Here is a 14,004-nt window from a genome sequence, read left to right on the forward strand (position 1 = left end):
TTTGCTGAGAGTTAGATGAGTAGATACCACTCTCATGTCTGTACCGTAAATATGAAGCTAGAGCCAGCAGCTTGTTAGCTTAGTATAAAGACTTCAAAACAATTTCCCTGAGAATCACCTTTTCAAAAATCATCTCCTATTTCAGCGTGTTGTATTTTTCCCAGTCTCATGTAGTATACTGCACTGCCACTGTATATTAGAGGGTCTTCTTTCCCCCCACCATTCATGTGGAAAAGGCTTGCATCACCAGCTACCCTTTCTTTTATTCATCGCACTGTAAATAACTCCACTTTATGAAAAGCAGCCAGTGTGACTCACGGATACCTCTCTAACCACAACCCATTATTATTTCATGGCCTTTGAAAGAAGGGTCTATAGCAGGCGCTCTCACACTTTAATGCCGGAGCTCCCTCTGATGTTGTGTAGTACACAGCGGCCCTTGTTGCACTCCGTATGCGATCCCTCACTTGAATTCACAAACACTTCCAAGTGCATAAATAGCACGGAAGACGAGTGCCTTGCGAGCTAGCTAATGCTCTGGAACGCCATTGCTGAGGAGATAACAGGAGCCTGCCATGGCTGATGCCTGGGACTGTCATCGGGGGGGGGGGGGGAGGGAGACAGAAGTGTGTCTGTGCGCCTTTATGAAAAATGCTGTTGTTTTCTGACCTCTCATGGGACATCATATGGTAAGGAAAAAGAACATGCATCAGCGTTACGATTAAATGACCAGCGGACATGATTCAAAGGGTCCCACGATGTCCCTGAGCACCCTTTGGAACGTGTAGAAGTGCTCTCGGCATACAGGCGAGCTAATGGGCAACCTATTGGTCATGGTAGATTCAGTTTGAATCTCAATGAGGGTGTCAGTGTGTGGCTGCTCCATGACCGACAAGGTGTGGTAGGCCAGCTGGAGTTGATTTAGCCACATGGCCTGTCATAGTGTTTTACCAGTCAACATCCATCAATCAAAAAGGCTACAAGGCATGTTTTTTTTTTTTCCTTTTGAAGTGTCAAGAGGAAACTGCCGTCTTGAAAATGGATGGAAAATGGGAGACGTCTGATGAAATTTCACATCTTTGTTTTCTCTACATGATGCAGAACCCTGATGGTAATAAGCCAGACGTCTTTTTTTTTTTTTTTTTTACATGAGCATGACAACAGACTTAATAATGTGGTTTGTGCCAAAACCACTTTTGCAGTATGTAGCTCAGAAATTATGCCTAGCTGCGTAAGTCACTTCTTACAAAAGCTTTTCAAAGGTTCACAGCACTACTTCCGTGTATACTAAAGCAGTGGGCTTGAATCATACAAAGGCTAAACCCATTACAGGTCCAGAGGGGTGGGCAATATGGTGCCTTGTCCCGCTCCTCTAAACAAGACTCTAGGTGCTGGAAGCTGGAACAAAGCCTTGTAACATATACATTAAACTTTAATTGTTTTTTCCAACCCATTCCTTCACATCTCTGAAGTAGCAGCTCCTGAAACGTTAAAAGTGTAATGCCAGCTAGATTTTCATGGCTGTGCCTTTGTAGAATAAAAGATAAATGTGTAACAGTGGGGGGAAAAAAATTACTCTCTGATGGTGGAGGTAGGCAGTTGCTTTTTCAAATTCCAAGTTTTGGTCCTTTATTTTATTCAGCAGTGAAATGCCATGAATACAGAAAATAATAACGTCTGTTACAATTCTCAACCATGACCTTCTAATGTCAGAGAACCTTTAACGTATGGACACAGTACACAGTAATGAAAAGTATCAAAAAAAGTAGTTGAATCTCGATCAAAAAGGAAATCAAACCAAAAAAAAAAAAAAAGTTTTCACCAATTACATAAACATATGTTTGCTACAGTCCCAATTTACTGTATACATAGGGGGATCATATTCCCAATTATTAGAGAAGGATAGCAGTAGAAAGGATACATGACTCAACTGCCAGACATAATGCTTCATAAAGTATGCACAGAGGTACAAGCAATAAATACACACATTAGGTTAAGCCTTACAGCTACGCAAAGCAGATGCAGAAAAAGCAGGTTTGCTATTCTTAGCGAGCAATGAGAGAGAAACAGTAAAAATTCAGGTAAGTCAGAAAAGAAACACTGAGATTTTTTTTTCCTCTTAGAAAAAAGTCTGGTAAATTTATGGGTCCACCAACATTTTTTTACATAAGTATGCACAGTTATCAAAATACAGACAAAATCAACCCAGAAAATCCAGACAATCCTAAAATCTAGTGGAGGAGCAGATCGCAGTTCTGGAGGTCTTTCTGGTATTATGTGCAAGCAACTATTTTAGACATTTTTTTACTTAATTTATACAAAACCCATGCAAATCTACAGGTAATATGCATTCTGTGGCTGACAGGTTTTATCCCTCCCAAAACAGTATATCTGAGGTAATGCACTCCGATGCATTGTACGTATATTTAGGCCATCGTCCCGATGATTTTTATTATATTCTTTTTATTAGTTCTTGTTTCCAGTCCACCAAATGATTTTTAGACATGCATTTTTAAAACACAATATTCCCTTACAGGTAATCTATACATTATCATTCTACAAATGTTTGAGGACAACCTATTACAATGCAAATCTTCCATATCTTGACGCAGGGAATGTAAACGTTGGTTTGAGCCACGTCCTATGAGACAAGCGTAGTAAAGTGTAACAGCTCTTGTGGCATTCTAATAACTCGTGCAATCTGTCATAATTGTTCTGAATTTGTTGTGCAGAGGTAGAAGCTTTTAGAAAGCCTTTTTGGGTAAGTGGGAGAACCCTTTTTTTTTTTTTTTTTTTTTGAAAGACGCGGCGTCCTTTTTATTTGGTGTGATAAGATTATTAAGAACGTCGTCTTCAAGTCGTTTTGCTGACTCCAGCTAAGTATTGAAGGGATAAGCTTTGTTCCTGGGCCCAGTACCCTCTTGACGTGGAACTGGCATGTGTGTGTGTGTGTGTGTGTGTGTGTGTGTGTGTGTTCTAGTGTGTATTTTACATGCTGTGTGTTTGTACAGTACTGCACGTGTCTGCGTGTTAAGCTCTTACAGCCAATTTCTTGGCTTGGCTCAACACTTGAAAACAACATATGCACAGTGTGTTTCCATTTTGGTCAAAGCGGGCAGACGCGTTGCTCGTTACAGCACAATACAAAAGCCATTAGTCGGTTCTTTGACAGCATACATTTTCTGCAGCTGGAGATTTAAACCGAAACAAGAAAGTTGGCAGACCAAAAGCTCGGGGTCTGTGTGTGTGTTCACGCGCATGTCTGCTAGTCTCTGACAGGGTGTATGTGGTTGTTTTAGCATTTCTTTATCCCATACAAGAGGAGGCAGAATTTTGTGTAACTTTGGTTTACTGAAAACAGAAATGACCATTAAAGCAACAACACTTTTCTAGATGACATTAGCTTAAAGGAATGGGACATAGTCTCCACAATAACTACTTCTCTTTAATCTCTATAAATACCGAGTGTGTTATAAAAAGCTGGCTACCTATACAGAATACACTGGTGCAACAGAGACGTTATCTCCTTTGCTAACACCAGTTGTGTCTATATAGTTCAGAAGCTATGAACCACACAATGAGTATTTGATGACAAGTTTAAAGCAAATATCACCTAGAAAAGGTTTACCTTTCACCTTAGATATCCTCTTCTGCAATGGCTATTATTATTTGCTTTTACATGGTAACCAAGCCACATCATTTCATATCAACTTGAAATTATGACTTATTTGGCTTCACTAGATATTTTTCATGTTTGGTTAGCGATGTTTTCAGTTTCGGTTTCGACGCGGCTCGGAACAAAAACCGCCACGGAAATAAGACGTGACATTATTTTGACAGTCCCACTTAGAACATTACATATTCACCAGGTTAGAAAACAAATGTAAAAATAAAAACAATGATTTGATGTGTAATGCATAACAAAAAGTTTTTAAAAAAAATCTAATTAAAATAAATTTCACAACAACACAATGATTCTGCACTTCCATTGAATATACAAATGCTTTGTTTTGGTCATGATCCACTTTTACAAGTTAGCTGCTCTCTACCAGTCAAATCACCAGCACAAAAATGCCTGCAGTTCAAATATCACATTACCTTTTACCTACAGTATGCCTGGCAGAAAATCTCCAAAGTGGACGTTCTATGAGTAATCAAATTACACATCACATTTATTTCCCCCTCTCTCTTTCTCGTGATCATCTTTGTATAGGGCTAAATGAAACAATCCCAGAGGTTATTCGAAGGTAGTTTGCGGAACGAAAGCTTCTCTTTGTACTAGTTTAAAGTCACAGAAGGCGGACCAAGAGGAGTTTGGTGGCTTCTGTCTATAAGCTATTGGCCATTGCTAGTGTTGGCTTTGGTTTCTAGCTGTTGCCTGTGACTGTTTGCAGGTAGACAAAGCTTTAGAACAAGGAGGTAAGGAGAACAGCGAGAGGAAAATTATGCAGAAATGCATTCGTTTTTGTAAATGGTGCTTTACACAAACAATTCATTTTTTTTCCCCAACTTAATTTCCAGTTTTTTTTTTACTTTTAATCACAAACAGATAATAGACTGGAAGCCAACTTTTTTTTCCTTTTTTTTTTTCTTTTTTTTTGGACAGCTGCAACAACAGTCTTGGTACCGCAGTTCCGTTACTGGTGCGATTCAGGGAATGGCATTTACAGTTGGTGGTGTCTAAAATCATATCTTGAAATTAACGATGGTAAAAAAGAAAGCTGAAAATAATATACTGGTTTTTCTTAATAATAGCAACATACAGGCAGTGACACAAATTTCTGATACTACTCCTGTGCAAATGAAAACAGAGCAACAACTTGAATTGAACCAGCAATTGTCTCTAGACATTAACAACTACTGTGGGTTGGATTATTCACAAACATAAAACGTCTTCCTTTTTGGCAGTATATGAGGCCGCTAGCTTTCAACGGAACATGATTTGCTCATTTGTTTCGTGTTTTTTTCCCCCATCCATGAGTCCATCATCCTTGTACTGTATGTGGCCACGCCATCTCTAATGAAATATGTCTCAAAGAGTTTAATTTTTTAATCAGACATCCCATGCCTGTCATGTTTGGGGATCCCAAAGGGCTGCATCAAAGAGTTCCTTTGGACCAGTCTCCATCCGGATGCATGCTCAATAAATAGTCCCAGTGGTGAGAGAGACAAAGAGAGTCAGCTGTGGTTGCTTGGACTGTGGAGTGGTTTCTAGTCTTGCAGGAGGTCTGTGTGAGAGAAACAGTGCGGCTGGATGAAGGGATACGTCGACCAAAAACGGTGTCCTAGTCACTCCAGGTCTTCTGATAAGTTCCCTTCCTCCAGCTCCCGGTCATCGTCCAGCTCTGGACTGTGATTGGCTGTCGTCACCAGTGACATCGGACAGTCGTCGTCATCCATGTTAAGTGGCTCCTCCTTCACGTGAACTGGTGGCCTACGACACAATCACAGTGGCAATAAATTTGAGGTTTTTTTTAGGTTTTATGACAAATTCTGACTTAATTCTGTTACATGCAAATTTTACGGTAATTGGAAAACAACTGAAAGTATAAAAGACAGAGAGAAAAATGTAGCAATGCAATTTACTACTACTATATTTATATGATAAAGAGACATAAGCTTTCTGGTTATTTATTCCCTTTACTGCACGTAGAACACACAATGTGTTGTTCAGCTAACAGATAAATATTTTGTTGCATCAAAAAAAAGAGATGCCATTACATGCATTATCTAGTAAGAAGTAACAACCATGTTGTTTGCGAGACGCTAATTCGACATGATGCCTCACGTCTACTGTAAGTAAGCGCATGAAAATTGCATGAAAAACATGGCCCCTGTAAGGCCGATAAGCTGTGATGTTTCAGACATGTTTGGCATTTAAAAGTTTACTGATGACACCAGGTTGAAATACATGAAAAAGGAAAAAGGGGGGAAAAAAACAGGCCACATGATAAATAATGGAGAATTTCTCATCCCTAAGCCCCCTGGAGCAAAGGCAGAGGAGAGGCTTTTTTATCTAGTTAATAGAAAGCGCAGCCACTCGTTAATATGCAGGGGCTGTGCATGTCGCTCCTCAAGAGGAAAAACCGGCAGCTAGGTTCTGCCATTAATCAACTTCAGCCCCGGCAGTTCGCTCGGACACCATGATACATGTTTTTAACTCTAAATGGATGAATATCTTTAGCCACTGTCAATAAGCGCTGGGCAGAAAGCAGCAGTGCTGTGAGCAGGACGCCTCTCCCTTCAGAACAACAGAGGAGTGGGCGGAAAGGAAAAAAAAAGAAGTGTTGGGCGACTAACAAGAATAATAATGCTGTCACACACAAACAAGGCATAACATGATCTGGGGCCCTAGTCAGGGAGAGGGGTTTGTGCCACAATGATAAATCTGACAAAACCTAATTATTTCTGACACATCGGATGCATCAGAAAATCCCCATAGACTTTGAAAAAGGAGAGTGGGGAGAGAGAGGGAGACTTATCAAGTAGTAGTACGTTAGGACGCGTCTCATAGCCTCTCTCCTGGGTTGCCTTCATCAGTGGCAAGGGTGGGTGAAGTGGGGTGGGGTGGGGAGTGGGGGGGGGGCATTGAATTTGAAAAGAATTTTAAAAGGTACAGATGACTTTAATATTCAGAGCCAAATACTGTAAATTAATATTCTGCTGTGGTGGGATGAGGAGAGGAGGCTGATCTTAGCAGGATGCTAGCGGAGCGATGAATATTTCTGTTTCTGCCCTCAGATTCATGGAAGCAGTCAGAGCCAAGAAAAAAAAAAAACACACCGCAGCCAGAGGTAACAGAAACAGAAAAACACAAACTCTGAATATGGAATGAAAAGGGTCATTTAAAAAAAAAAAAAAAAAAATTCTGTGTCAATTTTGATTTGTAAAAATGTGTTTTGTTAGTGTTGTGAATACAGTAAAATTAGATCATGTTCATTTAAATGTTTAATGTTAGTTGTAGAAATCCTTATAGATGCTTACTGTATAGGCCTGAGATGGTTTTACAGAATAGTCAAATAAGATGTGAGGATTTCCTGCTTTTAATCATTTTAGCTTGAATTTGTTTTCGCTTTTGGACTGTTGGTTGAACAAGTTGAAACATCAATCTGCGATATCTATCACTAAACTTCTGATGGGTATTTTTCTCTGTTTTTCTTTTTAGCATTTTACAGAAATAAAATAAACAGATTAATCTATAATGAAAATAATCATTAATTGCAGCTCTAAATCCACACAAACCAAACCCTTCAATACATAACAAGAATGCATACCTCATTTTGTGAAATGGAAACAAAACTTGCACAATGTTGTCACAGCTGGGTTGTCTAAAAAAAAATCCAAACCATCTTTTAGTCGACATCGCTTAAAAACGATAATCAGTCTGCACTTGAATGCATCACATTGATCAATAGGCAGAACTGAATGTGAGACGTATCTCGTCTCTTCTCATGTGCTTTTAATATGCAGCTCATTAGGTGTTTGTGTGGCTTTGATGAAAAATATGCAGGACCGTATTCACAGGCCTGAGCTTTCTGACACTTTATTAAAATATGTGGATGAGCCATTTAGTACTTAATGGCTAGCTGCCATTATTGAGTCACTCAGGAGTAAACGCTGGACTTTGCGGTGTAATAAATATGTGGTGCTTTGTGTGTATGTGTGTGTGTGTGTGTGTGTGTGTGTGTGTGTGTGTGTGTGCTCTCGAGATGCCTGCTCTCACATCAATTGAAGATTAGCACCAGCAATCATGCAGAGGTATGTCAGAGATGCAAATAAGGTCATTAGTCCACAGGCCTAATGGTAGGTTGGGGGACAGGAGAGGTGGTGTGGGGGGGAGGAAGGGAGGGAGGGAGGGAGGGAGAGCAGGTGGGGGAAGCGAAGGCAGGGGTGAGGACTGGGGGGGACAATCAAAGACATTCATAACATCTCACTATGATTCATTAACTAACACCAAACAGGGGTGGTCACCACACAATTAGATGTGACAGCATCAGACACAGAAAATAAATTGATTGTATTTATGTGGACGGTCACTCGCATACATATTCTACTCTGGATGTTTTTATTTTGAGTGAATTTGCTCAAGTTTAAAACTATAATTATACAGTTGCAGTTTTTTAAGCCTTTCTGGTGTACAGTACTACTTCTTTTAAGCACACCCCTTAGGGTGTACAGGGGTGTAATGCACATGCATACACACATGTGCACACACACACACACACACACACCCAGCATGGCCTGGGGCTATCTGGTTTGTGGTTAAGCAGCTAGCATTAACCCTTAGACGTTGAGGGGAAGGAGAGGTTTGTCTAATTGTTGGATTTACTTGGTTGTGCTGAGGAGTCCTCTCCTGAGAAAGGCCTTTAAGGTGATGTACTATTTAGTTTAGTGCTACAAGCCACTCCATTATTTAAACACATCCTGGAAAAGCCAGTCATGACACATTTCTTCCATTTTGAGGTTGTCGTGGCTATGTAAAGGCAGGCGGGGATGGCGGGGTGGGAGGGAGAGAGAGGGAGAAAGGGATGGATGCATCTCATCTTCAAAAGCCACTCATGTCAGTGTCAAGGCAGCGTAGCCAGAGAGAGTGAGAGAAAAGAAAGCAAGAAAGAAAGAGAAAGTCAGTGCTGTCCTGTTATTAAAAGTTAAATGACCTGGGGGAGTGGTAACACTGGGATTCTGTCTACAGTGGGGCAGATTTGCTCCACTTAACACCCCATTTCAGAGAGGGGTAAACACGTCCAAATAGATTAACGTACTGTACAGACGTCTGGTAGTATTAACCTAAGACTTTTCTCTTCTCTGAGATACACTCAGAGAGACGCATGGAGCCATAGTGCATCCTTTCTCCATTACAGAAGTGGTTAGCTAATGTCGGCTGACTTTGCAACATGGGCACTGATGGACAGTGGGTTGCTTATCATTAATGTGTAATATCTGTGTGTTTGTCTCAGAATATGTGTGTGTGTGTGTGTGATTCAGAGAGACCTGTGTGACATCACTGGCTCAGGTGGAGCACATTTTGTCTCAGACATTCCTGAAACTCACATGAGATCAATTTTTAAAAACGCTCTCTTTCTCTCTCAGCTCCATTAAAACAGAGATGGGAAAGGGAGAGATTTTTAGAGTAATTAATGCTACAGCTGCTAAATATTAATAGGAACAGTCTTGCATAAAATATAGCAGCTAAACCCCTATAATGCAGACAGTGCTGTAATTAAAGACAAATGTGTAATAGAATCTATTTATAGACTAGAACTAACTGTTATCCAAAATGTCAGGTACTGTATAAGCACAGTGTCATTGAAATTACCACAGCAGAGAGACAGGAAGGAAAAAAAAAAAGTCTGCTTATGATACAATACATGGTGTAAATTGAACCTTGCCCTCAGGTCATGGCAAACTGAGGAAAATACTGGTACTGTGGGTTAAATATCAGGCAATTAAACTAACAAAGGGCATAAGGACATCGAGTGCAGTCAGTGTAGGTGGATGGTTCAGCATGTTCTTACAGTCTCAGATAGGTACTCATAAAAATGTGTGATGTGTGAGTCTGTGTCTCGCAAATACTGCAGTGCAGTGAGTGTAATAGAGTCTCTGGGGTTCGGGTTAGGGGACCCCTTTGACCCACTGGCCACTTTTAATGCAGATCAATTTGCGTGTATTATTATTATTAAGGCATCATTTTTACTGATATTAAAAATGAAGAACAGATTTTTTTTTTTTAAAGGAGATCAATTTAAAAGGCTTTCAATCAGATTTTGTGTGTTTCCTGCTGCAAGAAAACACTGTTCACCATATTGTTATAATAAATGATGTCCTCTTGTAAAAAAGATAGCTTCTTGTAATACAGAGTAAAGAGAAAAATGGAGTTCCTTCAAAGAATTATTAATGTTTAAACTACAAGTAAATGTTTAAGCTACAAATGGTATTTTTAAAAATCACTTACTACTCACTTTTCACTTAGATTTTTGTATTACTAAAAATAATAAAAATGAACTGAATAAAAACTGTGCATAGAGTACACACACATGAATGCAGAATGATTCAGCTGCAGGGAGGAATTCTTCTGTCTGCAGGAACTTACATGTGTACTGGTGGGGAGTATCCGGGGCTGCTGTGTCCGTTGGTGTCCAGGTGATCAAGTGAGCCGTTGAGCTCCTCATGGGCGGACTGCAACAGGGTGGGGGGGCTGCCGCTCAGCGTACCTGGGGGGCTGCCACCCAGCAGTCCTGGCGGGCTCCCGCCCAACAGTCTGGGTGGACTTCCGCCCATCAGTCCGGATGGGTCTCCGCCGAGGAGGCCGTGGCAGCTGCCTCCCATCGGACCCGCGGAGCTGCTGTTCATGAGGCCAGGAGTCCCCAGCAAAGGCAGGGAGGTCTCTGCCAGGGCAGCCTGCAGGAAAGGGAGACAGAGGAAGAATATTTAGAGATTAAAGAGGTTAAAGTGGATGGTTGCGGGTGAGAGGGAGGTAGGGGGACAATTGGAGATTGAGATAAGGGTTCAATGAAGATGGAGGTGGGGGGGGGAGATAAGAGAACATGATCTTGAAGTTCAAGAAAAAGGGTAAGAGGGAGGTAAGGTGCATGGAGGGAGAGGGAGCAGGATAAATAGTGATACAAGAGGCAGGTAAGAAATGGATGTCAATGAAGTTTACTCAAAGATTTAACACAGTAATTATTAAAATACAGTTGCCTCAGTCTAAAGCTTTTTTCATTCAGTTGGAGGCTATTTTTCCCCTCATGACACCTTGCTGACAACTATCTCCCCCCAGCTGCCATTCATATGCCCTTGTGTGGTGTGTGGCTATTAAAAAAAGTCCCCCCAAAACTTTACCTCAAAATAATAAAAACTCCTGACACTTTCGCCTGCTTCGCATTAAAGTTATATACAGTGATTAAATTTTTAAAGTTTTTGCCATGAGCACCTCGCTGGCGTACACTATGAAGCCAAATCATTTATGACAGCTTAGATAAATATTAATGCACATGCCCTTGCATTTGCACATGCCGCTATCAATCTAGGGTGGCTGCCACAGCTGAAAGGAGGAAAAAAGAACGTAAAGAAAGAGGAAGAGTTGCTTCCAGATTCGACCACAGGGTGGCCTTCTGAGTCTGATGGAGTAAAGGAGAGAAAAAGAGAGAGAGAGAGAGAGAGAGAGGAAGATGTGAGAGGAGAGATACAGAAACACACAAGCAGAGAAATGGACAGAAACCTGAGGGTACAAAAAAAAAAAAAAAACTTGCTTGCTCACATGAGTTTGAGTACTAATACTGTACACAGCAATCTCACTCATTCAGCCACTCAATTGATCAGTCAGGCAGGCAGCAGTCCTGCCTGTCAGTCAAATAAACAGACAGCTGGTGAGGTGCTGGTGCTCTGGTTCATACCTGTAAGCTGGCGTTTAGTGCAGTTCCATAGCCAAGACTGGAGGGCAGGTTCTTGACAAGAGATGGGCTTCTGAATGCGTTATAAAGAAACAGAGAAAAAAGAAAGAAACCGAAATTAATTCTCAGTGTAAAAATGAATGAATACACACACACAGTATGCACACACTGGAGATTGTTTAAATATAATTTTCACATGTGTCATAGCGGAGAGAATAAGAGTCTATATAAACAAAGAGAGCAAAAGGCATAGACAGATAAAAAGAGACAGAGGAAGTGTGTCTCAGAGAGGAGGACAGAATTCGGGCCCTCTGATTTTCTATGATCTTCTAGATGTCATTGACCTTCAGATCTAGATCTAAGGAGAGGTGACAGAATTCGTACCCTGTGATCTTCTGCGACCTGCGTTTCTGGTACTCCACCTCATCTACCGTCCACACGGCCCCTTTCACGTTCTCCACGCGCACAAAGCACTTGTGCAGACTGAGGTTGTGGCGGACGGCGTTCTGCAGAGAGCGATGACACACAGGTCAGGGGATGAGGTAAAACGAATCGCATTCATTCATTATCCATCAAGAAAAAAAAAAAAAACTGAAGGCTTGGAAATTGATTTTTTTCTTACATTTTGAAGAAATTCTTAACATTCACGCACCATTGATTTAATTAGTAAAAATTGAGTGAAAGCGAATGCTCTTACAAGTCCTGCACACAGTACATATCAATCAGAGTAAGTAGGCTAAAAGGAGGTAATCAGCATAGCGAATGGCTTATGGTGGTGACAGAAGTGGTAATGCCGGCCTTGATAATGGTGATGTCAGTAACCCTTTCTGCTCCAGAAAAGCATTGCTCTTAATGGACACATCGTTTTAAAGATGACAGAATTGGAAGAAAAAAGACAGTCATCAGGAGGCCCGTGTGTCATTGTGTGTGTGTGTGTGTGTGTGTGAACAAGCACAGAGGATTAAGCTGAACTGTATCTGACATCTATATGTCCAAATATTCTCCACGTGCTGTCACATACGTGCTTACATGACACAATTATCTTTTAAATTTATTATCAAAGCTGTCTTTAAATTAAAACAGGATATATATTTCATAAAATAAACCAGTAAGGTGTTTGTATTAATTACAAAATATAGAATACCTATAGGAAAAAAGCCCTCTTATATTAATATGACCATATGACCATAATTAAAACATGCATCAGACTCTACAAATAATAACCTTGGCTTTAATATCCCTGCCTCTCATATTTATCATCTCCCTTAGCTTGGTGTGTACTGCTCTTTCTCTAAGAAAAAGGGATTCAGAAAAAATAGAAAAAAAAAAAACTCATAAGCAGATCTCGCATCTGACCTGAAAATCCCAGGATTTGATTGATCTTAATGCCCATGGCTCTGAATATGATAATTTTAATATTAATGAGCAAATGAGCAGTTTTATTATGCATGCTATATAGTTAGAACTAATAAGCTTCTGGGTGAGAGAAAAAGAGAGAGAGAGGAAAAGTGGGGTGGGGTGGGTGGTGGTGGTTGGGGTGTGGGGGTAGATCCCTCTTTTGAGCTGATGAGACCAAGTCGAGATATTAAACTACCTTTCATTTCTTTCTTTTCTTTTCTTTTTTTTTTTAAACAAATTCTCTCTGTTAATCAAATGACAAGCCCATCGCTGATCATCCCACTAATGCTTTCAAAGGGAATTGTGGAGCTGTAGATGTAAATAGATCACCATGGTTATTGTGTGGGGTGGGAGACACTGAGACATGATATTTCTAATGTCATTGTGATATCATTGCTATTGTAGCACAGGAACAGAGGAACTTTTTTTTTTTTCAAGAACGCCAAAAGAAAAAAAGAACATTTGAAAGGTACATATGCATGATTGTAGTTTGTGTTGTTTGTGCTGCAAATGTAACAACTGCTGTGAGAACATATCTTGTCATAACATTATTACACAGCAAAACACAGTGTGCACTGTACCTAACAAACTGGAAAAGGGCACAGATCTTTTTGTATGCCCTCCTGTATTGGTGATCACACACCCATGTGCTCATTTGCATCCCAAATCCAAATTAATTCACTTTGCTAAATCTAGTGCTGTGCCATGTCTTGCATGCTGATGAGCGGCTGGTGAGTTTTCCCTCCAGTCCTCTGTGCAGCCACAAAGGCTAAAGGCGGCTAACGAATGATGTGGAGGGGGCACGGGATAAAACACTGCAGACGCTGACGCTTAGCGAGGCTTTCTTTATCAGCAGGCAGACACACTTTGGGTTAAAACATGTGCTGCAGGAAAGACATTTTTTACCATCTTTGTGGAGGGAGACAGGACAATAAAGTTGTAGGGACAGATATACAAATGGGCTCTTTTGTGTGGGTAATTAAAGAGTGCTCCCTCCATGACAGGCCAATTCTCACTTTCCTCCTTGCTTTAGTTCCACATGAACACACCCTTAACCCCTCTCTTAGACACAGCTTATGTGTTTGTGTGTGTGTACATGTGAGCTTGCATGCGCACGCATCTTTGGCCTAGACTCTAACCCCTTCACACGACTGAGAGTTGGTTAACAGGCAAACAGCCATCTTTCTTCCTAATTAACCAATGATATGCAAGAGAA

The 14,004-nt window shown here is 40.7% G+C and overlaps 1 protein-coding gene across 7 annotated transcripts in view; it reads right to left on the bottom strand.

Moving 5' to 3' along the window:
- Window positions 1–2,719: 2,719 nt before the first annotated feature.
- Window positions 2,720–14,004, bottom strand: part of foxp2 (forkhead box P2) — a 104,887-nt gene continuing 93,602 nt past the window's right edge. For 5 of the 7 annotated variants that reach the window (XM_044343304.1, XM_044343302.1, XM_044343298.1 and 2 more), the window contains 5 exons: window positions 11,775–11,896; window positions 11,394–11,463; window positions 10,091–10,398; window positions 7,275–7,328; window positions 2,720–5,434 (listed from right to left, as the gene is read on the bottom strand). In XM_044343304.1, the coding sequence (XP_044199239.1) occupies window positions 5,290–5,434; window positions 7,275–7,328; window positions 10,091–10,398; window positions 11,394–11,463; window positions 11,775–11,896 (699 nt within the window). In that variant the 3' untranslated portion in view covers window positions 2,720–5,289. The remainder of the gene's footprint in view (window positions 5,435–7,274; window positions 7,329–10,090; window positions 10,399–11,393; window positions 11,464–11,774; window positions 11,897–14,004) is intronic. The other 2 variants (XM_044343305.1, XM_044343303.1) reach the window with 1 other exon arrangement.

This window comes from Thunnus albacares, chromosome 23, assembly GCF_914725855.1.
Source record: "Thunnus albacares chromosome 23, fThuAlb1.1, whole genome shotgun sequence".
NCBI classification, from domain to species: Eukaryota; Metazoa; Chordata; class Actinopteri; order Scombriformes; family Scombridae; genus Thunnus; species Thunnus albacares.